General features: G+C 39.5%; 1 protein-coding gene across 4 annotated transcripts in view; it reads left to right on the top strand.

The window, feature by feature from the left end:
- Nucleotides 1-2,394: 2,394 nt before the first annotated feature.
- Nucleotides 2,395-27,971, top strand: part of MRPL1 (mitochondrial ribosomal protein L1) — a 66,094-nt gene continuing 40,517 nt past the window's right edge. The window contains exons 1-5 of one of the 4 annotated variants that reach the window (XM_081584234.1): nt 2,395-2,436; nt 10,622-10,733; nt 22,117-22,375; nt 24,605-24,688; nt 25,778-25,849. In XM_081584234.1, coding sequence (XP_081440360.1) covers nt 10,690-10,733; nt 22,117-22,375; nt 24,605-24,688; nt 25,778-25,849 — 459 coding nt within the window. In that variant the 5' untranslated portion in view covers nt 2,395-2,436; nt 10,622-10,689. Of the gene's footprint in view, nt 2,547-3,345; nt 3,399-10,621; nt 10,734-22,116; nt 22,376-24,604; nt 24,689-25,777; nt 25,850-27,971 lie in introns of those variants that run through there. The other 3 variants (XM_081584244.1, XM_081584215.1, XM_081584224.1) reach the window with 3 other exon arrangements.

The following is a 27,971-nucleotide window of genomic DNA, read 5'->3' as shown; positions in this document are numbered from 1 at the left end:
CTCGAAATCTAGATAGGCAGGCAGGCAGACACTGAAGATTCTCCCCACTGACAGCTGGACAGCTTTGGAGCTGAAACCCAGACATGGAATAGCAGTTTCCAAATAAAGGAGAAGACAAGAGTGAGTAGATTCTGGTCCTGGAGACGTATCACATGGGGAAATTTATTGCTTGTATTACATTGAATATAAAATTGTTAAAATGACTCCTCCCCAAGTTAATGGTAGCAATGGATGTAAGTGTTTCATGATATAATATAGGGAGTGGATTTTAAAGTGTGATCTCTAGACTAGTGTATCAGCATCACTCAAGAACCTATTGTAAATGCAAATTAATGAGCTTTGTCCTAGACCTAGCAGATCAGAAACTCTGAGGAGTAGAGAACCGTGAGCTGAGTTTTAACAAGCCTTCAGGTGATTCTGTGGCACACTCCTGAGGTAGGAAATGTAGTAGAGTTCCTTTTTTTGTCCAATCAGAGGATCCATTTTCAACTTGAACCCCAAATGGGAAGTGACTCTTCTTGCAAAGGAGTTTCCAGCTCAACTGGAAGATAGGTGAGGAAGGCAGAGAACACAGATTAAGAGAACTACAGGGCTGGGCAAATACTAAGAAACTTTTCCCAAGGAAATTAGCTAGGCAGGCAAGCACCTGGCACGATGCCAAGACTCCTGGAGAGTAAAAACCTTCCTGGAAATCAATTAAGAAAAGTTGCTTCGAAGTGAACTTTGAGGAAGTGCATATGCACTTGCAGTATTTCTGCAAATACTAATAAAGGTTCTCATTTAAAGAAGGTGACATCCTAGCACACATAGGAGTAAGAACAACATGTACCAATTAAGAATTATGCAGACATTGGAAGAAAGGGTACTAGAACAGCTTATTCATTTTGCCTCTCTGTTTAAGAGCTCTCACTGGTTCCTTAATAATGACAACATTTAACGAATATACCATACCTGTGCCAGGTATGGTAACAAGTACTTCAGTAAATATCTCATTATTAGCCCCATATCACAAGTAAGGAAATTGAGCCCCAGAAAGGTATAGTAACGTGCCCCAAGTCACACAGCTGGAAAGTGATGATACTGGGATTCAAATCTAAGAAGTTTTGTTCCAGAGCACCACTGCTTAAGCAAAAGTGCTCTATTGCTTCTCTTTAATGAGAACGTCATTAAGTCGTAAATATTCAGAGGCTTGGAGTTCCCATTTCAGAGGGTGGGTTTTTTTGTGGTTTTTACAAGTCTCAAGCTAAATAACCTCTTGATATATTATTATATGTAGATGACTGGACTCTGGACCCTACCTGACTGATGCTATCAAGTTCTGACTGACAATCAGATGAGCTACACCTGTACAGGACATTGTTTCAATAAGGCTACTACCACAAGCATATTACATGCTACTCTGAATCCACATATTGGATGTTTAAATTCTCTTGTTATAATACGAGACATAAAAGTCACACACATACAGGCCAACTGATTCCAACTATGAAACGGAAGAGATGTTGAATCAAAGGACCAGCACCTCTAATTTGGATGTTTGCATTTTGTCTGAGATGAATTAAGTGAACTTGCTCTAATTCTGGCATTTACCCTCATATGAAATTCATTTTGAAGCACCATGAGAGCAATGGCTATTTTATCCACCCTGTGTATGCATAGTCAAGGGCACTGCTTGACATGTGGTAGGCACTCAGGTATTTGTGAAAGGAAGGGAGGAAGGGTAAGGAGGGAGGGAGAAAAGAAAGTTATAAAGATACATTAAATGTCTTTGAATTTTTTTATAAAACAGCCATAAATGTGTGTGTAACCTTTGAAGTAACTGTTTAGGTGTCGACAAGGCAGGACAACAAAGTAGAAGAAAACATATTTCATGTAGAGGAGTACAATATACAACTATGAAATAAAGCATTTGTGAAATTTCTACTTTGATCCAGTCCTATGGGCAGCTTCATGGAAGCAAGTTTGCAAGTCAGTAATTCATGCATGTGTCTAATGACTTATTCAACAAATATTTATTGAGAGCCTCCTACCTGCCAGGCAGGTAGTATGTGCTGAGGTCACAAAAATGAGTAAGACACCACTTCTGGCCACAAGAGCTCAATTACTGGGAAAAACAGATACATGGTGGTGATGGTCACACAACTCTGTAAATCAAAAACCATTGAGTTACACAATTTAGATTGGTGAATTGTATGGTATGGGAATTACACTTCAATAAAACTGTTTAAACAGATAGAAACAGGTATGAGCCTTGTACAAAACCAGGAAGAGATGGCCATAACTCAGCCTGGGAAGGGAAGAGGGAGGCTTCATCAGTGAATAGAGCGTGAGCTGAAATCTTAATTAAAAAAAAACCACAAAAAGTTACCTAGGTGATATGGTACAGGACGTTCCAGAGGGGACAGAATGAACAAAGGCATGGAAGTAAGAAACCGGGTATGTGTACGGGGGTGGGGGTCGGAGTCGGGGCGGGGGGGCCGGGGGGGAAGGCTGTTGGCAGGGCGTTAAGGCCAGGGAGGTAGGCGGAGGCCAGAAGCGAGCTCGAGGTAGTCGTGAAAGGGTTTTATTTAAACTGGAAAATGTTACAATTCGTGATCAGATTTGTTTTAGATAAGCCATATCGTCAGCTGTGACGTAATGGAAAGGATGCTGATTTCCCCCCCGCCCCCCCAGTCAGAATAACCTGTGCGTAGGTCTTGGGTCTGCCAATTTAAAGCCAGAAGTGTTATATAAATTTGTCGTCCTGTGAGTCGATTGATCCTAACGGCATGGTTTGTCAGCAGGCGGAACATGGAGAGTTGCCTAATGTTCAGATTGCGATGAGTTAAAAAGAGTTTGTCAGTGAGTGGGACACAGCCTGGCTAATTTTTAAAAAGTCTTTACAAGGCTGGAAATGTGGTGGTGGGAGCTAGTGCGATTCTCCAGACTTTCTGCTTTTCGTATTCTCCTGGGCAATCTCACAATTTATTAAAATGATCGTTCTAAGTACGCTTGCAGAATCAAATAAATTAAATAAAAAGGAATAAAATAGTTGGAGCATCGCCAACAGGACCGCATTTTCCAGGAAGGGCAGATTTTCCCTGAAGGAGGTTGAACTGTCGAACCGGAACCACGAAACACAGGCCCCTACGCAGCACGAAGGACTGACGGGAACACCGCCACGGGGCACCCTGCTGTGTGCCCTCCACGCCCCCCCCGCCTCCCCCCGCCTCTTGCCGGCTCGAAAGTCTACTTTGGTTCCCGCCCCTTTCCTCTTGCGCTTTCAAATCCCTTCCCCCTCCGCCATTTCCGGATGGGAACCCTTTGTAAATTTCTTTCACGTTGACGCGTGGGACCAATTTCGTCAACGCAATCCGGAGTGGTTAACATGGCGGCGGCCGTAAGATGCTTCGGTAGAGGTAAAACAGAGGGTCAGCTGGGCTTGCGGGGAAAAATAGTTTTGCCGCGGGGTTTTCGTGGCTGCGCAGTGCAAGCCGGGCACTCCTACGTGCGGGTTTGCACTGGGGGCTTGATAAGCCTCTGCTTTTTTCTGGGCTCTAAGTTCTCCAGAGGGTCGTTGCTACTCAAAAGCGACCTCATAGAGGTTTTCACTCCTTTCTGGAGCTGTCCACCCTAGGACTGGAGCGGGAGGGGGATGTACACGGACATCCTTCCAGCCGCCGTAGGGAAAGAGGCAGAGACATGGTTTTGTCTCCCAATTCTGGGGATGTGGGGTGCTGCGGCGCGGGGGGAGTGGGGGGTGGGTGGGAGGTGGCTGCTGCGGGGTGGGGGGTGGTGGCGGGGGGAAGGAGTTGGAATCAAAGGCTATCATTTTCTCCTTGCCACGTTTTCTTCTCATGGCTCTCCGGATGCCTTACTCTCTTAATTTCCTTTTTGTCTCACCTGTCGTTTGTCACATTACTTTGGTACTTCATCTTCCCATTTCCAATCTCATACCTTGGAATGCCTCAGGAGTCAGGATTCTCCATCCTTCATCCTCATGTCTTTGTGTCTGAATTCACTCCTTTGGTGATCTCATCCAAGTTTTGTGGTTTGACTATTGTCTGTATCTTAATGGTTCCCCAAATTATCTACAATAAGGGCTTGAACTGTAGATTCCTGGTTCAGTTCAGTTCAGTCGCTCAGTCGTGTCCGAGTCTGCGACCCAATGAACCACAGCACGCCAGGCCTCCCTGTCCATCACCAACTCCCAGAGTTTACCCAAACTCATGTCTATTGAGTTGGTGATGCCATCCAACCATCTCATCCTCTGTCATCCCCTTCTCCTCCTGCCCTCAACCTTTCCCAGCATCAGGGTCTTTTCAAATGAGTCAGCTCTTCGCACCGGTTGGCCAAAGTACTGGAGAACTCCTCTCTATTCTAGATCTCCAATTGTATATCTAATCAGCACCTAACTAGAATCAAACTCATTGTCGTGACCTGGAGTCTTCCCCATCTCATTTGATGATAACTTCATCCTTTCAGTTGCCCAGACACAAAACCTCAGAATATTCTTGACTCCCCCTCTATTTCCTCACACTTAACATTAAGTAGTTGGCAGATCTTTTTGCTTTTACCCTCAAAATAAATCCAGAATCTGGCTTCTTCTCACTACTTCTCTGAAACGACCTTCCAGGCCATTATCACCTTTGACCTAGATTTCTCTGCGGTCTACCCTCAACAAGTAGTCAGATTGATTCTTTAAGAACATAAATCAAATTACGTTGCTCCTGTGCTCAGAATTCCTCAAAACCTCCCTATTTTTCTAAGTCTTAAGTCTTTAGAATAACCAATAGCTGTGCTGTCCATTTTGTTATCCGTGATTGAGTGTGTTAAACACGTTAGATTTTGAGGACGTGGTACCAAAAGACGTAAAATGTCTCTAATTTTTTTATATTAAAAACATGTTGAAATGATAATATTTTGGCTACTGGTTGTAATAAAATATGTTAATTTTATTATTAATTAATTTCATTGGTTTCTTTTTTTTTACCCTTTTAAAAGTTGTGGCTGTTAGAAAATTTATTCCTGTGGCTTACATTATACCTCTGTTTGACAGCACCGACCTAGGGTCTTCCATGTCATTTGGTGCCTGCCTTCTCCTCCCTCCACTCACCCAGTTTACCACCCTGAGCTCTTTTTTCTCTTCTTTACTCACTGTACTCACAGCAGCTTCTTTGTTCCATAAACACACCAAAAACATTCCTTTGTTGGGAGGACTTTTTCTCTTAAGTGGAATGGGCCTGAACAATTTTTCGAGTATTTGCATTACTGAATTTCTCATCTGTTTCAAGCCTTTGCTCAAATGTCACCTTTTTAAAAGGGCCTACGTTAACCTTCTTATTTAAAATTACAAGCAACTTTCCCCTTGATTCTCAATTCCTTTTACCCAGAGGGTTTCCCATTGAAGTGCAGAAGTGAAAGACTTGCTCGTTTGTGTCCAACTCTTTGCGACCCCATGGGCTGTAGCCCACCAGGCTCCTCTGTGCATGGGATTCTCCAGGCAAGAATACTGGATTGGTTAGTCATTCCCTTCTTCAGGGTATCTTCCTGACCCAGCGATTGAACTCAGGTCTCCTGTATTGCAGGCAGATTCTTTACTGTCTGAGCCACTAGGGAAGCCTCAGGGTTACCCATTACAACTACCGTATTATGTTCATTAGTATTGCTTCTCCCTACTATGATATAATCTCCATGAGCACAGGGATTTTGTTCATTTTGTTTTTGAAATACTTAAAGCAGTGCTAGCACGTTGTTTCATTGGCATAATTATTGTCCAATAAATACATGGATCTTCAACAAAATGCCACTCCTCTTTCATACGTTGTAATGAATAATACTTAAAAGTAATTTGAATCCAGTTTTTGCTCTCATTAGTTCACATTTCCTTTCGTTAAAGAGATATACATTGTGTCTTCATTTGCAAAAACACTGGGTTATGTGTTAGGAACACAATAGTGAACAAGTTATATACATTCTTTGGCCATGGTGCTTATCATCTCTTGAGAAGCAGACATTAATTGGATTGTTATTTTGATAATTACAGTTGTCCTAAGTGCTGTGAAGGCAAAGTACAAGTTGTAAGAGTGGATGTGAGAAACCTTAGTTGATTCTGAGCCTTTAGGGAAGACTTTTCTGAAGGAGTAGCTTAAGTAGAGTCCTGAAAGATCACTGGATAGTTATGAATTAGCTTTGGGAAGGGAGAGTGCAAAGTAGTAGATGAGAATGTCACAGAAGGAGGGAAGATTATGTTTGAAAGTCTGAAGGTTGTAGAAAACGTGGTGTGTTCAAGTAACTGAAAGGAGGCAGTGTATTTGAAGTGCAGAAAGCCTAAGAGAGTGGTGTTAGATGACGCTCACTAGATAGGTTAGAGGTAGCTCACAGAGGACCTTGTTAAGAATTTACTTTATTCGAAGAACCATCTGACTGTAAGGATATGTGATTTCATTTTTAAATCATCCCTCTTAGGAGGAGGAGGAAAAGAAATGAAGAGGGCCGAAGGTAGAAGATAGAATAGTTTGGAGTCTGTTGCAGTGTTTCATGTAGTAGATGATTGTGGCCTGGACTGGTGCTTATAGTGGGAAGGCAAGAACTAGATGAATGAGATCTCCTGGGGAAACGAGGATTATAGAGTTAGGTTGAGAAGTCCTGGGGATCTCTAACCTTTCAGTATCATGTGTAAGAGAATCAGCTAGCAAAGGTGATGGATTAATTTCCATCTTATTGCTATGGGGTAGGGGTGGGAATGACTTTTGAGAATGAATGCAGATTCAGTTAGGTTCATAATAAGTAGTGGAGGAAATTCTGAGAGCTGCTGCTTTCTCTTAAGTAGCAAGTGAGGTTATCTGCTAAGAGAGGAAAAGAAATATGTTAAAGGAATATAATAAAATGCTACAGATAGATAAACTGACTACAGAGGAATTGAAAATACAGATATCATGTTCTAACAGTGCTATTTCGCTGTTGTTCAGTCACTAAGTCTTGTCCAGCTCTTTTGCAACCCGATGTACTGTAGCCCACCAGGCACCTCTATCCATGAGATTTCTCAGGCAAGAATACTAGAGTGGATTGCCGTTTCCTTCTCCAGGGGATCTTCCTGACCCAGGGATCGAACCGTGTCTCCTGAATTGGCAGGAGAGCCACCAGGAAAATCAACGGTGCTGTTTAAGTAGTGATGTTTTTGTAGTTTGGTTTTTTCCTTAGTCTGTAGCAGTTTGATACCTGTTGAAAATTTTAATTTCTGGTTGTCATGACTGGGGATTCTTGAAAGTAGTGGTTGATTATTTTATAGCAGGTTGCGATTGATGCAAGAGAATTATTTTGAGGTTCCTGTCAAGGTTGTCAGGTTTTTGTTTAATACAGTTAGAATTATTTTTTTGAAGTGTTTGCCAAATCGTGAGTGGATAATTGCTCTTCCTTCACTTACCATATGTGATTTTTCCAGATAGCTGGCTTTAAAAATATGGGGGAGCTCCTCCTAGACAGTTGCATACCAGCATAGCCCACTCAATTTGAGATTCTGGAGGGCAGGAACTGGATCTCATTAGTCTATTTCCCTTTTTTTCCTAGCCATTAAAGCCCTTTGTGCCACAAAGAATTCCCAGTAATAAGCAGGTCTCCTAGACTCTCTCAGATGTCATTTCCATACACTCTTAGAATTCACAGTTTAGGTGGTTTTCCTGTACTTGCACTTCGTTGTGGGATATTAGAGATGAAATTGAGCTGTTAGGCCTGTGATGCCATTTGAGCTGATAATGAGGGGAAGGCCAGGGAAATGTCTGGAGCTGGTGCATCCCAGTCAAATGTAACATTAAATGTAAAGACCCTAATGCAGGAGTTAACCTGAGGGACGGGAGGGATTCAGGGATCGGAAAGAAGGATCCGAGTGAGGAGGTTAGAGAGGGGTTTGGAGTCATAGGCAGGGGCAAGTTCATACAGGGGCTGGTGGACCACAGCGAGGACGTGGGCGCTCCTCTGCGCACACAGCGCTCTGCACTTGGATGTGTAACTCAGGAAATGAATTCATTTGATGTGTAGACAGGTCTCACAGTTTACATGCTCTCAGTTTATCTCTTGAATGGATTTTAAGATTCTGGATTTTAACAGTCATTTTACATGAAAATTTAGTTGTGGAGCGCCAGTTTAAAAAAGGGAGTTTAAGTGAATTCAGCAGAAATATCTTCTGATATCATCTATATCAGATGCTCAAACATGAAAACATACTCAGTCTGACTTTTAAGGAAATGCAAATTAATACAACTCCGTATACCATCTTTCTTCTACTAGATTGACAAAAGACCGAAACATTTGGTAACAGACTATGTTGGCATGAGTGTATGGAAATAGGCAACCTTTTCATTGTTGGTGACTGTGCATGGCACTCTTATTGCAGAGAGCAGTATTTATCTGAATTACAAATGCTCATATCCTTTGACCCAGCACATTCCCATCTTGAAATTTATCCTGTGAAATACTTGTTTGTATGCAAAATGGTGTTTGTACAAGGTCATTCACTGCAGGATTGTTTATAATAGCAAAATATTATAAATGACCTAATGCCTCGTCACTGATTAAATCATGATACAACCACACAGTGTAGTACTTTGCAGCTCTAAAAACATAGTCTTTATGAAGTGATGTGAAATTATTGCTTTAATATTTACATATGAATGTACCATTATGAAAGGTATACATGAGATTGTATATATGTACATATACATCTCTTATAAATAGGTGTGTATATCTATATCTGTGTGTGAAAATGGGCTCTAATACCTTTACATGAAAAAGCAAGGTGTAGAACAGTGAGTGGGCTTCACAGGTGGCTCAGTGGTAAAAAATCCACCTGCCAGTGTAGGAGACATGTGTTTGATACCTGGGTCAGGAAGATCCCCTGGAGGAGGAAATGGCAACCCACTGCAGTATTCTTGCCTGGAGAATCCCATGGACAGAGGAGACTGGGGAGCTATAGTCTACGGGGCTGCAAAGAGTTGAACATGACTGAGTACACACACACACATGCATGCACACAGACCTCTGACAGGCCATCTGACCACACCTTAAGTAGTGCTGTAAAATGATATCTTACTGTGGTTGAAATTAATATTTACCTGCTTACTAATGAGACCGTACATTTTTCCATGTAATAATACATCGTTTGTATTTCCTTTTCAGTTAGAAATCGATTCATCTCTTTTGTTTATTTTTCAATTGGGTTGATCTTACATATTCTGGATGTTAATTTTTAGGCCAGTGTGTGTGTTACTGTTCTCCCAGTTTTTGGCTTGTCTTTTCACTTTCAAGTATCTTTTGATAAACAAGTGTTCTTTTTTAAAAAATTTTAATTGAAGGCTAATTATTTTATAATATTGTAGTGGTTTTTGCCATACATGGACATGAATCAGCTATGGGTGTACATGTGTTCCCTGTCCTGAGCCCCCGTCCCACATCCCTCCCCATCCCATCCCTCAGGGTCATCCCAGTGCACCAGCCCTGACCACCCTGTCTCATGCATTGAACCTAAACGGGCAATCTATTTCACATATGGTAATATACATGTTTCAATGCTATTCTCTCAAATCATCCCACCCTATAAGGGTGGTGTCATCTGCGTATCTGAGGTTATTGATATATCTCCCGGCAATCTTGATTCCAGCTTGTGTTTCTTCCAGCCCAGCATTTCTCATGATGTACTCTACATATAAGTAAATAAGCAGGGTGACAATATATAGCCTTGACGTACTCCTTTTCCTATTTGGAACCAGTCTGTTGTTCCATGTCCAGTTCTAACTGTTACTTTAATATACTGTATTGGTGTTTTTCTTTCTGACTTACTTCACTCTGTATAATAGGCTCCAGATAAACAAGTATTCTTAACACTAACAGGGTCACTTTTTAGTGCTTTTGGGTTTTGTTTGTGAAATTGTTCCCTCCTCAAAGGTTGTAAAGATAATTTTCTTAAATTCTGAAAGTCTTTTAAGTTTTGCCACTCACATATAAATCCTTAGTCCATCTAGCTTTGATTGTGTCTGTATGGTATGAGATAGGGATCTAAATATACTCTTTTCCCTATTGATAATCACTTGTCTTAGCACCACTTATTGCATTCTTTGCCCAGTGATTTGCAATAACGCCTCTATCATATTTCCATATCCATATGTGTGTAGGTCTGTTGCTGGGTGGTTTATTGTTTCATTAGTCTGTTTTTCTATACTTGTACCAATACCAAAGTGCCCTAATTACAAGTTACTTCCTAACAAGTCTTAGCTTCTGGTAAGGCAGTTCCCTTCACTTTGTTCTTATCCTTCAGAAGTAATTGGGCAACTTGAATACATTATCTGTGCAAAATTAAATAAAATTTAAGAAAAGTTCAGGGTACATATACATAATCCATAAAGATAGAGCTAACATATTCTGTTGAGTCCAAACTAGATTCAGTTAAAAATAAACGAGGACACAGTTCTTCAATTAGATGTGTTTACTTGGCTTTCATTTCAAGAAGTGCAGTTTCCATTTTTACACTTTTCAAAGATTGTGGTTAACAGTCACAAAATCTTGAATATTTTTGTTTTGGAAAACATTGAGAATGTAAAAACTATGAATGTAATGATGAATATTAATTTTACATGTTTTTTCTTTTAAGTCTTGATACATCATCAAAGGCACAGTCTTTCCAAGGTGACTTGTCAGACGTTTCTTTATCCTTGTTCCATGTATATTCCAGTGCCCAACAGACATTTTGCAGCTGCTGCGAAGTAAGTATTTTATATTTTGGTTATTTCATCTGCTACCATTTCAGTCTTTGATTAGAAAACATTATGCTTGGTTCCTTAAAGACATACAAGGACATATAGTTGTAACAGTTAAACATCTCTGCTTCTTTGCCTGATAGTTCTGAAGGAGACATATGACTAATTATAATAATACTTCATATGTATTGAACACTGACATTCAATAATTTAATCTCTACAGCAACTTTTTGTGGAAACCATTGTTATTATGCTCTTTTTTAGAGGCAGAGAGCAAGGCACCAGTAGATTATTGTAACTTGAGCAGGGTCATAGAGTTAGTAAGTGTCAGAGCTAGGATTTTGTGACATAAGAAGTATTCAAATTGGTCTCTGCCATCAATTCCTGTCTCACAGGTCCTAAAATCCTTGTGATCTCCTGAGCGATAGGGGTGCTAGGAGAGCAGTTTTCAAAAATACCTGGCCTTTGACCCAGTTCCTGATACAGAGCTCCTAAAACCCTTAATATTTCCTGGGTCATAGGCATGTCTCTTTGTCTAGTGAGGCATCTCCTGGTGGCCTCCTGAAAGGGCACTGATCACTATAAAGACCAGGCTAAGATTAGAAGCTTGGAACTTCCAGCCCTGCCTTCCGTCCTCCAGGGAGGAGAGAGGGACTAGAGATTGAATTCATAATTGCTCATGCCTCCGTGATGAAGCCTCTGTAAAAATGCCTGAACTGTGGGGTTTCGAGAGCTTCTGGGTTGCTGACCTCATCCAGCTTAATGCATCTGGTGCTTCATCCAGATAGATAGTGTCAGAACCATGTTGAATTACCGGCTGTCCAGCTCATATTGGGTAACTGGAGGCTGTGGGGGACATATCCACCCATTTAGTGCCAGAATTGTTGTGAGTAGAGGAAAGCAGTGTCATATCTCACTATACCCCCTGCGTGTATTTTGTTTCTAACTTAACAATGTATCTTGGAGATTGTTTCAGATGGAACTTTTAGTCATTTTTTTTTAAAAATTGAGATAAAATCAACATATAACATTATGTTAGTTTCAGGTATGCGACATAATGATTTTCTTTTAATTTATCTTTTTATTGAAGGATAATTGCTTTACAGAATTTTGTTGTTTTCTGTCAAACCTCAACATGAATCAGCCATTGGTATACATATATCTCCTCCCTTTTAAACCTGCCTCCCATCTCCTGCCCCATCCCACCCTTCTAGGTTGATACAGAGCCCCTGTTTGAGTTTTCTGAGCCATACAGCAAATTCCTGTTGGCTATCTATTTTACATGTGGTAATGTAAGTTTCCATACATCTCACCCTCTCCTCACCTCTCCCCATGTCATAAGTCTGTTCTCTATGTCTGTTTCTCCACTGCTGTCTTGTAAATAAGTTCTTCACTACCATTTTTCTAAATTCCGTATATATGCATTAGAATACAATATTTATCTTTATCTTTCTGACTCACTTCACTCTGTATAATAAGTTCTAGGTTCATCCACCTCATCAAAACTGACTCAAATGCGTTCCTGTGTGACATAATGATTTAATGTTTGTCTGTATTGGGAGATACTCACCACAAGAAGTCTAGTTAACATCCATCACCATACCGAGTTACAGATTTTTTTCCTTGTGATGAGAACTTTTAAGATTTACTCTCAGCGACTTTCGAATATACATTATAGTATTATTACATTGTAGTCCATTATTACATTATATAATTTTACATTGTAGTAGTATTAATTATAGTCACCATATTGTACATGACATCCCCATGACTTATTTTATAACTGAAAGTTTGTACTTTTTGACCACTTCACCTATTTCACCTATAGCCCACTCCCTGCCCTGCCTCTGGCAGCCAAAATCTGTTTTCTGCATCTGTAAGCTCGCTTTTTTTTCTTTTAAGGTTATACATATATGTGAAATCACATGGTATTTGTTTTTCTGTCTGACTTAGTTCACTTAATATAAGAGAAAGGTCCATTGGTGTTGTCACAAGATTTCATTCTTTTTATGGCTGAATAATATTCCTGTATGTGTGTGTATGACATTCTCTTTATCTATCCCTCCATTAGTGGACTCTTAGATTGCTTCCGTGTCTTGATTATTGTATATATGGCTACAGTGAACATGGGTATAATATTTCATTGGGTCTGTGTACCATAATTTTATTTAATCATTCCCTATTGATACACATTTATCTTTCCAAAAGACGTGTCTTTTGCTATTACAAATGATCCTGCATTGAAGGATCATGTACATAGATCTTGTCAAGTATTATGAATATGTGTAGTATGAACTCAGAAATAGAATTGAATCAAAAGTTGTGTGCATTTATAATTTTCATAGGTAATACCAAATTGCCTTCATAGAGATCTTGCCAATTTATGTCCTTACCAGCAAGTATTATTAGAATGTCTATTTTCCTGTATACAGTGTAATCAAAATTTTTGAACTTTGCCAAGTTGATAGGTAGTAAATAGTAACATCATGGCTTTAATTTATATTTTATATTATTATTGAGGTTTTTTGTCTTTTTTATCTGTTTAAGAACCATTTATGCTTTCTTTACTGTGAATTTTCTGTTTATATCCTATTCCCATTTTTTTGTTGGTGATTAGTAGGAGGGCTTTATAAATTAGCACATATCTGCTGCCACTGCTAAGTTGCTTCAGTTATGTCCGACTCTGTGCGACCCCATAGATGGCAGCCCACCAGGCTCCCCTGTCCCTGGGATTCTCCAGGCAAGAGGACTAGAGTGGGTTGCCATTGCCTTCTCCAGTGCATGAAAGTGAAAAGTGAAAGTGAAGTCGCTCAGTCGTGTTCGACTCTTAGCGACCCCATGGACTGTAGCCTACCAGGCTCCTCCGTCCATGGGATTTTCCAGGCAAGAGTACTGGAGTGGGGTGCCATCGCCTTCTCCGAGCACATATCTGCACTATAACTTTAATATGTTGTAAGTGTTATAGTGGAGGAATGGACCAGGTGCTATGCGCTCACAGGTGAAAGGTCATTTAATTCTTCCTGGAGGAGAATAGGGCAGGAAATATTTGAGCTGGGTCTTGAAAGATAGATAGGATTTTGCAGGGAAATTGTGAGAAAGGTATTTCAGTGGTTCAGAGGCATGAAAGTAAATGACATGAATACAGGATGAAGAAAGAGGAGGCAGAAATGTTACTAGAAAGGAGACTTCCTTTGAGTCTGAATAGTACGTAGATTCTTTCTGGTTGAGAATTTGAAAGAGTATTGGTTGTACCAATTTACATCCCCATCCAGTAGTGAGTGAAAGTGCCCTAATTTTAAAACTCTGGAGATTGTCAGTCTTTATTTGTGTTTCTTCATTATATATCTGATTTGTACATTTTGCCCATTTTTCTTTTGAGCTGTTTGTCTTTTTTCTTTCTGTTTTGTGGAAGTATTTGCTTGTTAGAAACATAGATTATTTTGAGAATATTTTTTCTTTAAATGTTATTTTCTTTTCTTATAGAAATTTTTCATCTTATGGCTTCCCCATATTCTATTTCAGTACAACTTTAAAAGGAGTTTTCCCTCACCTAAAAACTATAGCCTAAGAAATATGCATGTTAAAAAAAACTGTGAAAAATTATTAGCAGATAATTTGTCCCATGTCTAATAATGAAAGGTATGTAGTAGCTTGATGAGAATCATAGTGGTCTTAATTTTTAAACAATTTTTATTTATTTTTGGCTGCCCTGAATCTTTGCTGCTTTGTGTAGTCTCTCACTAGTTGTGGTGAGCGGAGACTACTCTTCCTTACGTTGTGTGGGCTTCTGTTGCTGTGGAGCACAGCCTCTAGGTACGTAGGCTTCAGTAGTTGTGGCACATGTGCTCAGCAGTTGTGGTGCACAGGCTTTGTTGCTTCATGGCATGTGGAATCTTTTCAGACCAAGGATTGAAGTCATGTTTCCTGCATTGGAAGGCAAGAATTCTTGTCCACTAAGCCACCGGGAAAGTCCTAGCTGGGGTTTTAGTTTTTAATTTATTGGCTTTATAATATACTAAAAAATAGTTTTTTGGGGCTTGAACTTGCTTCTGTCTTCTGTCTTGTCACTCTGAATCTCCTCTGTTCTCCATGGTTTGCCAGTGATGGCTCTAACTCTGGTTCTGCTTCTCTCTTGACATTAGATTCTTTTTCTTGCTTCGTGCATCTCAGAATTTTTTCTTGACTGCTAGATACTTCCTGTAGAACAGTTGAGGCTAAAATACATAGTATTTATGCCCGGAAAGGGACATACCTCTTCTGTCAAATGTTGTGTCAATCCCGTCAGAAGTTGAGCTGGAGTTTGGTTTTGTTATTGCTGTGGTTACCACCAGCAGCATCAAATTTCTGGACTGTTACCTTGTGCTTAGGGTGAAGGCTGGGTTGCTGGAAGGTTTTTCGCCTCAGTGTTCCTGTTCCATGCTCAGGGTTGAGCCTTGGCTGTGCAGCTACGCCTCAGAAGGGGGTTGCTCTCCACACTCTGGCTCCTGTCCTAGTAGAAGACTGCTGTTGCTTATTGCTCAGTGCTTGTTAGGCTGGTGATGGGTGTGGAAGGGATTCTCAGTTTCCAAAGCCAGCCTTTGTCTTAAGCAGGCCCGGTGTTGTTGGTCCTCGGGGATGGTTTTCTCCATATTTCTCTCCTCTCCCTCCATGGTTTACATCTGTTGAAGGTCTTCTGCCACAGTGTCTGGGCCCTTCCGGAGCTTTATCGGTAGAGGATATGGCGATCAGGACTATGTGCTACCTTCCCTTAAGGATAGAAGTTTTAGTATTTTTTCTTCTTTCTAGTGTTTTATTCTTCTTCTTTCATTTCCCTACACATTTCCCTTCTTTCATTTACCTGTGCCCTAGAGTGGCGGTCCCCCAGCTTTTTGGACCAGGGACTGGTTTCGTGGAAGACAGTTTTTCCATGGACCGACCGTTTGGGGTGGGGATGTTGGTTTCAGGATGATTCAAGTGCATTACATTTATTGTGCACTTTATTTCTGCTATTACGTCAGCTCCACCTCAGATCATCAGGCTGTAGATTTCAGAAAGTTGGGGACCCCTGCCCTAGAGGGCTTCAGGGTTACTTGTCTTTCTGGCAGCAGTGGCTGTTCTCTATGCTGCACCCTCGAAGGAGGCTTTCTCTCTCCTGGCCTACTCCAGTCTTTCCTAGGAGGACCTGGTGGAGGTCTGAGGATGGGTGAGCGTGAACTTCCCTTGTGTCTGGATCTCTCGGGTTTATACTGTCACACTAGCACTAAAAGTTTAGCTGAGTTTTTTTTTTTTTCCTTCTTACCTGCCTGCCTTCCTCTCATTCTCTGCTCTAGACAAGACCCTCCTGGCTGTACACACGTGGAGTGGGGGGTGTGGGAAGATTTCAGACCTACTTGGTTGCCCTGCCGTCATCAGCTCTGTGATGGGTTCAAGAAAAGCTGTGATTCTGTCTGCCTGTCATTGTTAATGCTCTTTCTAGCTTTTATTTGTATTGACTACGTTTTATTCTGCCAGTTTTTACACTATAAGTGTAAGCAGTACTTACGCATTTCATTTAATGAATAAACCAGCATCAGAGATGTTAGTGAATTTAATTATGTGATTACACTGAGAAATAAGAATTCCAGACATTGCATTCCATTAATAGTTATATGCCTTAGGCATTTTCTCTTTAGTTCTGTTTAGTTCAGCTTAGTTTGACTGAGGTTGTGTGTCCCCTACTCTCAACCCGATTCCTCAAATTAAAGACGTATTCAGCCTTAAAAAGACTTGGATCTCTAGGGTCACAGATCTTCAAGGATCTTGAAGTGAGCTTTATTATAGTACTGATTTTTTTTTTTTTGTCTTGTTTTATTGGGGTGAGACTGTGGAATTGTTTTTCCTTTCATGGTCTTGGAGTTAGGAGACAGGAAAAGCAGGGAGAAAGTTGTTAGCTTACTACAGTCTCTTATGACTCACTTAGTCTGCGTGGTTTAGTTACCCAGGTAACTGCGGCTAAATTGTGTTCTCTCTAGTTCAGACTACCAGGTGTTTCTCCCTCACCTTCCCTAAAACCTTCCTAATACAATTATTTTACTCCCTGAGAATCATTGTTTTTTATCTTCTCCAGATAGGGTCTTACATACTGAATAAGCAACAGAGTTCTGGATGTGATTCTTATGAATAAAGACACACCTTTTGGAGGGTCGTGGAAAACAGCAGGTGGTGGGTTTGTAAAATTGATTATTATTGATTTTAGTCAGTTGCAGTTTTTTTTTAAATTTTGGAAGAAAGTGTTTCCTTAGAATCCTGTTTGCTCTATATTAGATGATGTTGTAGGCTTCCCTGGTAGTCAGTGGTAGAGAATCTGCCTGCCAATGCAGGAGATGCAGGTTTGATCGCTGGGTCAGGATGATCCCCTGGAGAAAGAAATGGCAACCCACTCCAGTATTCTTACCTGGAAAATCCCATGGACAGAGGAGCCTGGTGGGCAACAGTCCATGGGGTTGCAAAAGAGTCAGACACAACTTAGCAGCTAAACAACAGCAATGATGTTTTACTTTATTTATTTTTACAAGTGTTCATTTGTAACTCAACAATATTTTCATTGAACCATCTCAAACCATTCAAAAAACCATCTCAAATTTTGTGAAACAAGGTCCAAAGCATAAGTAAGTAAACTGCTGGATACCCAACTCAATCTCTTTATGTTCCTGACTTTTATCAGGTTTTGCAAATATTTATTAATTTAAAAATCACATTTTAGTCTCTGGGAACTTCATATTACAATTGTAAATTAGATGGATAGATTCAGTCATGATGAAGAATTTAGTGGTGAAATCAGTATTTATGTAAAGTAAACCTGTGGACTATAGCTACAATTTTTATTCATTTGTTTATTTTAGATAGTTTATTACTAAAACAGGCTCTCTAGACTCCTTCCCCTATTGGCCACTTTACTCTTTTACTAAATATAAAATGTGATTTCTTCAGTTTGGAAGGTTTCAGAATTTTGTGGTGTACTTCTACATAGTATTGAGGCACGTTGCATCCATCCACTCAGGCACCTACTTAGACTTGTCAGCAGTCCAGAAGGGCACCTGTGTCCCATTAAAAATGAGTGTTGTCATTATCTGCTATTCTGTCAAATTGCTCATTAGTTGGGAGGATACTATTATTAGTTGTAGTAATAATTCATTGAGTGCTGTAAGTGAGCATGGAATCATATGTTGGATTGGTTTTTGAGGTTTTCTTTTTTTAAATATCATTTTACTGTCATCCATTTCTTTTGCAGAAATTTTATAGGACCTCTTACTAAGTTTTCTATTGCTGCCATAGCAAATTACCACAGACCTTGTGGCTTAAAGCAATTCAAGTTTATCATCTTGCAGTTCTGCAAGTCAGAATTCTGATACGGCTCTCACTAGACTAAAATTAAGAAGCTGTCAGAGCTTCGGTCCTTTCTAAAGGCTCTAGAGGAGAATCTGTTTCCTTGCCATTTCCAGCTTCAAGAGCTACCCATATTCCTTAGCTCGTGGCTCTCCCTTCCACCATCTTCAAAGCTAGGAATGGCATATTGGGTCCACTTCATGCTCAGATTTCTCCTTCCCATTGCTGTGAGATGAGGATGAGAAAGAAGGTTTCTCTGCTTTCAGGAACTGTGTGATTAGATTGGGCCCACCTGAATAGTCCAGCATCCTCTCCAAGTCTCAAGATAATCACGTCTGCAAAGTCCTTTTTGCTGTGCAGATGTGGCCATATTTGGGAAGCCATAATCCTGTCTACCACAGAACCCAAATGTCTTTCTAGAATAGTATTTCCCTAATTTAAAGCGTTTATGGTTAAAAGATTAAAGGTGTGATTGGAATTAATGCTTAGAATCTTCCTAGCTTCGAACTCTTACCTGCAATTAGCTGTGGAACATTTTCTTACATATTTTGTAAGCGCCTTGTTGGTATTTGTTACGTAACAAATCACCCTGTGATTATCATTGCCCATACTTCTGTGAGCTGATGTGAGCTAGGTTTGTAAGGGTGCTCTGATGACCTTGGCTGGGTTTGTTGTGCCTCCGTGAATCTGCAGGTCAGCTGAGAGTTGTCTAATCTAGCCTGGGGCTCTGTGGAGTCAGCTCTGCTGTTCACCTGTCTCTAATCCTCCCACCTTTGGGCTAGCCCAGGCCTGTGCTTATGAAAATGGCAGAAAGACAACTTACAAGTGGAAACAGATGAAGCCTCTTAAAGCCTAAGCTTAGAGCACAGAATCTGTCAGTTTTGCTTTATTCTATTGGCCTATTAGTCATGTGACCAAATCAAGGCACTTTTAAGTGGGAGGAACTGCAAAGTCACTTAGCAGAGGGACTTGAGTAGAGAGAGGAGGTAAGGAATCGGGGTCAATGATGCAACAAACCCCACACTCAGACTCTCTATTGCCCCAAACTGAACTCATCTCCATGACTACCTCCCTCAAAAGAAACCTGTTTTGCTTTCTTTACTTCTGGTTTTAGTTAATGATACTACTCATATCTAATCATTCGAGCCAGAAACCTGCGTAGTATCCTTGAGTTGTCTCTTTCCCCTTTGTGTTCTGTATTTACCTTGTAAAATGTCTCTGTAATCTGTTCATCCTAGTATCATCACTGTTCTGCTTCAGGCTGCCATGTCTCCTTGAGAAGAGAGGGAGGGTCATCTCTTTAATTGTCTCCAGTCTGCTTCCTTCAGATCCATCCCTTATACTGCAGCCAGAATACTCTGTGTGAAATGCAGACGCCACCCCTGTCCAGTGGCTTCTCATTGTCTCTTGAGGAGGCCTCTGTTATCTGGATTCTCCAGCCTCCTGTGCTGCTATTTCCTGAGGTAAAGTTCAAGAGTCCGCAAAATGTGGCCAGAGGGCCATTACATTTTTAAGTGATGTTTTTTACATTTTTAAGGGAAAAAAAGAAGAACAGCATTTTGTGACACATGAAAATTACAAAATTTAAACCAGTGTTTGTAAATAAAGTTTACTGGAACGCAACTATGCTCATTCATTTTTGTGTTGTGTATGGCGGCTTTCGCATTCAAATGGCAGAGTTGAGTCACTGAGATGAGTCCATAAAATATTTACTGTCTGATCCCTTCCAGAAAAAGTTTACCAACCCCTGCTCTAGTCAGCCAGAACTTATAATGGCTCCCCTTGTGTAACATTCTATTAATCATGCCTCAATACTTTTATTACATTGTTTCTTTGCCTGGATAACTCTGTTTTTTTAAATAATAGCTTTATTGAGGTACAATTTGCATACCATACAATTCACCCACTTAAAGTGTGCAATTCGGTGATTTTTATAGTGTGTTCAGAGTTGTGTGATCGTCACCACAGTCTGTTTTGGAACATTTCATTATCTTCCCTGTAAACCCCATGGCCATTAGCAATCACTTCCCATTTCCCTATCCCCTCCCCAGCCCTAGACAACCTAAATCTACTTTTAGTTTCTATAGGTGTACCCATTCTTTTTTTTTTTTTGCCCATTCTTGATATTTCCTATAAATGGAACCATACAATGTGTGGTCTTTTGGAACCGGCTTCTTTCACTTAGCATTCTGTGTTTAAGGTTCATACAAATTGTAGCATGTATCAATGCTTTATTCCTTTTCATTGCCTATTAATACTCTGCTGTATAGATATATACCACATTTTGTGTATTCAGCTTGTTTTACCTTTTGGCTTTTATTGAGGAATGCTGCTGTGAACAGTTTTGTACAAGTTTTTATGTGTCCATGTTTTCGTTTCTCTTGGGTTTATGTTTAGGCTAATTCCTCATCCTTTAAGAATTGACTTTGGGGTCTTTTTTTTTTCTGAACTCTTCCCTGCCTCCTAGGCTGGGTTAACTATCTTTTCCCCATGGCTCTGATAACATTCTCATAGTATTTACCAAATCATATTGAAATTATCTGTTTACATGTCCATCTTCCCTACTCTGAGTTTCTGGAGAGCAATATCAATACCTTATCCAACTTTGTATAAACTGCAAACAGTTCAAAAATTTGCTTAATATTTGTTGAATTAAAAAATACTATAAAGTAGTCTGTGCTTTCGAATTAAAATAAACTTTATCTTTTGTCATTTTTTTCTGTCTAATGTAAATATATTCAGTTCAGTCGCTCAGTAGTGTCCGACTCTTTGCGACCCCATGAATCGCAGCACGCCAGGCCTCCCTGTCCATCACCAACTCCCAGAGTTTACCCAAACCCATGTCCATTGAGTCGGTGATGCCATCCAACCATCTCATCCTCTGTCGTCCCCTTCTCCCCCTGCCCCCAATCCTTCTCAGCATCAGGGTCTTTTCCAATGAGTCAACTCTTCGCATCAGGTGGCCAAAGTATTGGAGTTTCAGCTTCAATATCAGTCCTTCCAATGAACACCCAGGACTGATCTCCTTTAGGATGGACTGGGTGGATCTGCTTGCAGTCCAAGGGACTCTCAAGAGTCTTCTCCAACACCACAGTTCAAAAGCATCAATTCTTCAGCTCTCAGCTTTGTTCACCATCCAACTCTCACATCCATACATGACCACCTGAAAAACCATAGCCTTGACTAGACAGACCTTTGTTGGCAGAATAATGTCTCTGCTTTTCAATATGCTATCTAGGTTGGTCACAACCTTCCTTCCAAGGAGTAAGCGTCTTTTAATTTCATGGCTGCAGTCACCATCAGCAGTGATTTTGGAGCCCCCAAAAATAAAGTCTAACACTGTTTGCACTGTTTGCCCATCTACTTCCCATGAAGTGATGGGACCAGATGCCATGATCTTAGTTTGCTGAACGTTGAGCTTTAAGCCAACATTTTCACTTTCCTCTTTCACGTTCATCAAGAGGCTCTTTAGTTCTTCTTCACTTTCTGCCATAAGGGTGGTGTCATCTGCATACCTGAGGTTATTCATATTTCTCCTGGCAATCTTGATTCCAGCTTGTGTTTCTTCCAGTCCAGCGATTCTCATGATGTACTCTACATATAAGTTAAATAAGCAGGGTGACAATATACAGCCTTGACGTACTCCTTTTCCTATTTGGAACCAGTCTGTTGTTCCATGTCCAGTTCTAACTGTTGCTTCCTGACCTACATACAGGTTTCTCAAGAGACAGGTCAGATGGTCTGGTATTCCCATCTCTTTCAGAATTTTCCTGTTTATTGTGATCCACACAGTCAAAGGCTTTGGCATAATCAATAAAGCAGAAATAGATGTTTTTGTGGAACTCACTTGCTTTTTTCATGACCCAGCGGATGTTGGCAATTTGATCTCTGGTTCCTCTGCCTTTTCTAAAACCAGCTTGAACATCTGGAAGTTCACGGTTCACGTATTGCTGAAGCCTGGCTTGGAGAATTTTTATATTAGTTTCCTTTTTAAGTTTCTGGGACTACATATTTAGATAACTGATTTGAATTTTTTTTTTTTAAGGCCTGCAAAGAAAACAAAAAAAGGTACTAAAGAAAAAGCATCAAATGAGAAAAAAGATGATATAGAAAAAATAAAGTCATATCCTTTTATGGAAGGTGAGCCTGAAGACGATGTCTACCTAAAACGCTTATACCCAAGGCAGATACATGAGGTGGAGAAAGCTGTTCACTTACTTAAGAAATTTCAAGTTTTGGACTTTACGAATCCAAAGCAAGGTGTTTATCTTGATTTGACACTGGATATGACATTGGGGAAGAAGGTATGTAGACTCAATTAAAATTTATTTGTCAACAGTGGTTGAATGAATTGCTGTTTCTTAACTTAAAATATGTTTTGTCTCGTAATAATTTTTAGAAAATCTTATGCTCTTTCTGAACTTTAGGATGAAAAATACTGAAGTTTGTCTTTTAATTTTCCAAATATAAAATAGAATGTTGAACTCATTCTGTAGAGTCAATGAACATATATCTCCTATTTATCTGGAACAAAAGTAGTGTCAAAATTAATTGAGGTGTTACTGTAACTTTGAAAAATGACTTAAGCTGTCCAGGTATGTTGTTCCTCCTTGGTCAGTAAGGACTTTGGATAGCTCGGTGGCCTGAAGATGTATTCCTCAGAATACTGGGTTAAGACTAAGTTTAGATGGGGTGCCAGGCCCCTTACCCTCATCTCAACTAAAACCTTTTTGTTTTGTCTGCTTGTATATTGCAGTTCCACAAAAGACTTGTTTATAAAATTCTAAAGGTGGGAAAAATACTAGATTAGAATTGAGGTCCGTTACAGCTCTCAATTTGATAAGCTTCTCGCTTAAGAAATTAATCTATTTGGAGATGATACTTTGATTTTTATTCTGAGGATGCCTTTTTTTGGTCAAACTGGAGGGTCTGTGTTTTTGAGTACAGTTTAACAACCTTAGCAGCAACAAGTAACTGAGGAGGAGGAATACAACATAGTGCCTAAGTGCAGAGGCTGACATTGCATTACAGACCAGAATCCTGGGGTCACCAGTTACCTGCTCTTTGAGCTTCTGGTTTAACCTCTCCAAATCCCAATTTTTCCCTTTCTTTACAAAGGGAAGTAAAATGCTTATTTTCATGCATGTTCTCATTTAATTCTGTAATAATTTCAAAAGAGGAAGCTGAGATGTGCAAAGGGAAGTAAGTTGCTCAAGGTCGCCAGAGGTGGGGGTGGAATTAGGATTTAAACCAAGGTGTGTGCTATTTCTTGGTTATTTTTTGTTTATTCCAATCCTATTGAAATTTTATTTTATACTACAGTGTTACTGTTCTTTTATTTTAAAACGTTGTAGTGTCTAACATAACCACTTTCTCAGTCAACCGGTAGTGTAATTTATAACGAAGTATTGTAGGACCACAAGTTTCATTTTGTAAATGTTAGCCACTTGTAAACTAATAACATTGAAAAGGTTCAGTTTTTTTTCCTGAGACCTTTTTTGTTCTTGACAGAGTGCTTGTAAAACAAGCCAGTATTCCCCCAGGGGATGCTATTATTGTGATTGCTTGCCATTGAAAAATTTACTGAAGCCAGTTGTGACATGTTAACGGCAAAGGAATGACAGTCAGTAAAACTGAGTTGCACATCTGACATAAAGTGTGTTTAAGAGTTTGTGCCTTCTTGTCTGAAAAGAAATTCTCAGGAGGTTATCTTACTCAAGTTTTTCTAAAAATATAATCTTTCAATCAGTTTTAATTATGAAACAACTCTTTTTCTGGACCTTAAGGCTGCACCAAAACTATGGGCCTAGAACTTGTTTCCATGTGAAGTCTCCCTAAGAGATCCGAGTCACGGGTCTAGACAGGTCCTTGGCCCAGTGACTAAACAAATTAGTTTTGAGGTCCTGTAAAAACTCCACCCCTATTAGGGTGCCTCAAATACATGCCATTATTTGGGATTTTCCAACTGACTTCCCATAAATATCTGGAAGTGGTGGGTGGTTCAGGTTGTTTCAAAATAGACCCACTCGAAATAGCCTTTCAGATTTGGCAATCTGTCTTGGATTTAGAGTTAATATCAGCTTCCCCTGATCGTTTAGAACCATCATGGAAATTAGCAGTGACCCAGTGAGCAGATTAGCTGGCTCTTGTTCAATGTGCACAGCTGTGTACATGTCCTCCTTGATGATGTAAAAAAAAAACTGTATGTTTTTTTCAATTTAATTCAAGGTAGAAAACATTGGTTGGCATCCATCATGTGGAAGGCCTTGTACTAGGTGCTGGGGAAGATAAGGATTGTGCAAACACAGATCTTAATTTAATATGTGAGACTCTGGTAAATGCTGTGGAGAAAAGCCACGTGCTGTCAGAGGATGGCAGAGTATGGAGTTGGGGAAAGAGGTTTAGATCTTTATTTTGATTTCTTACAAAGGAAATATAACCTCTTATGCTTTAACAGGTAATCAGTGAATATTTTGGATATAGAAAAGATGAATGAATTGTTTATAATTGTTTTTCCATTGTTGTATATTTAGAAAAAAGTGGAGCCATTTGCCAGTGTTCTTAGTTTGCCATACCCATTCATTTCAGAAATGAATAAAGTGGCTGTATTTACAGGGGTGAGTAACTTTTGTCAGCTTTTTATATCCTTTAGTTTTTTGACACATCACATTAATCAATGATTAGAATAACTGAATAGAGTTAGAGAACATCCTGGCATTCCCCTAGAATATTTTCCCCGTGTGAAACTCAAAGCAGTTAAATGACTTATTTGAGGTCATATCATTAGTTTGAGAAAGAGCTGAGCCACAACATGAACTTCATCATTATTATCTACCATTTTATGTTTCTCACGAGAAGTATTTATCCTACTAGCTGCTGCATCCTGCTGAAACTCTCCAAACGACAAAAATAACGTTGACTTTAAAGCAGTGGGCCGTTTAGTGCTGTGAAGACACAGAAACCACACTTTTAAAATGATCTAGTCTGTAAAGTCAAGAAAGTCACGACAACAGCAAGTGTAGTAATACAGCTCTTTGTCATTGTTTTTGTGTTATGCACATTTGTTTATAACATGCTCATGAATTTGTTTTGTAAAGTGTTTTTCTTCTGTCATCTGTCTCACTTACAGTGAAGAAATTCTTTGCTTTTTTCCCCAGAAAAGTAGAGCATATAGCTCTTAGAATGCCACAAAACTTGAGTAAATAGTGACATATTTTTACAGTAAATCCAAATGGTATAAATGAAGCATATAGAGAAAAAAACCTAATACTGTGTATTTTTCTTTTGTATTTTCAGACAGTAGGCTAAATTTTGATTCTCATTTCTTAAATTTAAAAATCTTTACTCTTGTAATACTGGATTGATAAAATGTCTCCATTTAAAGCAGCAAAACTAAATATATTTTAATCTGTTATTTTTGGAAAATGATGTATTGATGACATTGGAGACTCAGGACCACTTGGTGGGTTTTTCATATGCCGTTTGACATATTTCCTCATATATTAGTCAAGAAATGCCTTAATCACCTACAAACTAAGCTTGTTCTGAATGTACCATCTCTGATGCATCTAGTTGAAAACTGATACACTTTCAGTTAAAAGTAAAAAATAGTTTTTATTTTGAACTGTGGTATTTCTGACAAAATACTTGAAAGCAGACTGAATTTGTTTAAAGACTAATGTTCAAACTATTGTGTTTTTTGGTAGAATGCATCAGAAATTAAAATAGCAGAAGAAAATGGAGCTGCATTTGCAGGCGGGACTAATCTGATTCAGAAGGTACGGTATTGTTTTCGTATTCATTACTTACAGAAATTTTTCTGTTATCTTTGCCATCCATTGATTTATTACATGTGGAACATAACTACACTGTTCATATCTTTTGATAAATGGTTAGTAGAGCTTTACAGAACAGATGATTTTCCTACTCTTTTGGGTCTCAAAATCAAGCTAAGAAAAAACTATCCAGACGGCCTGATATTAATTATACTTGATTTGTATTTGTGATTTTTTTGTTTCTTATATGTTTGTGAGAGTTTTATGGATAGACTGGAAAGGACAGTATGACTCTTGTGGTTTTGAATGTGAGATTTAAGGTGCAATCTGAAAGGTAGCCTACGTGGATATCTCTATTCATATTTCAAAGGCCAGCTGTTTGTTTTGCCTTATTGGAGTGGAAAGTGTGATTTACTTTAGTAAAGGATAGTATCTGACCTCTATAATATGGTACTTTTGGTTACTCTTAAATTTTACCACACCAGCTCTCCCAACTCCATCAGTTCAAGGGGTATAGGCAAAAAAAGGTTATGCAGCCTACCTTGAGAAACTAACAAAGAACTGGTGGAGCCCATTTGAAGCAAAGACATTTGTTTGTTTGTTTCAATTTATTTATTTATTTTAATTGGGGACTAATTACTTTACAATATTGTAGTGGTTTTTGCCATACATTGACATGAATTAGCCATGGGTGTACATGTGTTCCCCATCCTGAACCCCCCTCTCACACCCCTCCCCATCCCATCCCTCAGGGTCATTCCAGTGCACCAGCCCTGACCACCCTGTCTCATGCATCGAACCTGGACTGGCGATCTGTTTCACATATGATAATATACATGTTTCAGTGCTATTCTCTTAAATCATCCCACCCTCGCCTTCTCCCACAGAGTCCAAAAATCTGTTCTTTACATCTGTATCTCTTTTGCTGTCTCGCATATAGGGTCATCATCACCATCTTTCTAAATTCCATATATATGTGTTGGTATACTGTAATGCTATTTTTCTTTCTGACTTACTTCACTCTGTATAATAGGCTCCAGTTTCACCAACCTCATTAGAACTGATTCAAATGTATTCTTTTTAATGGCTGTGTAATCTTCCATTGTGTATATGTACCACAGCTTTCTTACCCATTCGTCTACCAGTGGACATCTAGGTTGCTTCCAGGTCCTGGCTATTGTAAACAGTGCTGCGATGAACATTGGGGTACACGTGTCTCTTTCAATTCTGGTTTCCTCGGTGTGTATGCCCAGCAGTGAGATTGCTGGGTCCTGTGGCAGTTCTGGTTCCAGTTTTTTGAGGAATCTCCACACTGTTCTCCATAGTGGCTGTACTACTTTGCATTCCCACCAACAGTGTAAGACGGTTCCCTTTTCTCCGCACCCTCTCCAGCGTTTATTGCTTGTAGACTTTTGGATAGCAGCCATTCTGACCAGCGTGAGATGGTACCTCATTGTGGTTTTGATTTGCATTTCTCTGATAATGAGTGATGTTGAGCATCTTTTCATGTGTTTGTTAGCCATCTGTATGTCTTCTTTGGAGAAATGTCTGTTTAGTTCTTTGGCCCATTTTTTGATTGGGTCGTTTATTTTTCTGGAATTGAGCTGCAGGAGTTGCTTGTATATTTTTGAGATTAATTCTTTGTCAGTTGCTTCATTTGCTGTTATTTTCTCCCATTCTGAAGGCTGTCTTTTCACCTTGCTTATAGTTTCCTTTGTTGTGCAAAAGCTTTTAAGTTTAATTAGGTCCCATTTGTTTATTTTTGCTTTTATTTCCATTACTCTGGGAGGTGGATCATAGAGGATCCTGCTGTGGTTTATGTCGGAGAGCGTTTTGCCTATGTTTTCCTCTAGGAGTTTTATAGTTTCTGGTCTTACATTTAGATCTTTAATCCATTTTGAGTTTATTTTTGTGTATGGTGTTAGAAAGTGTTCTAGTTTCATTCTTTTACAAGTGGTTGACTCGTTTTCCCAGCACCACTTGTTAAAGCGATTGTCCTTTCTCCATTGTATATTCTTGAAGCAAAGACATTGTTTTTTTTAAAGAGGTGGGAAGAAGAGGCACATCTCTCCATGCTATTCTTTAGAACTCTGCATTCAAATGGGTGTATCTTTCCTTTTCTCCT

This window comes from Giraffa tippelskirchi, chromosome 1 (genome assembly GCF_054371585.1).
Source record: "Giraffa tippelskirchi isolate mGirTip1 chromosome 1, T2T-mGirTip1v1.2.pri, whole genome shotgun sequence".
Lineage (NCBI taxonomy): Eukaryota > Metazoa > Chordata > Mammalia > Artiodactyla > Giraffidae > Giraffa > Giraffa tippelskirchi.
The sequence above is the reverse complement of the archived record's forward strand: the minus strand, read 5'-3'. Positions and strand labels throughout refer to the sequence as shown.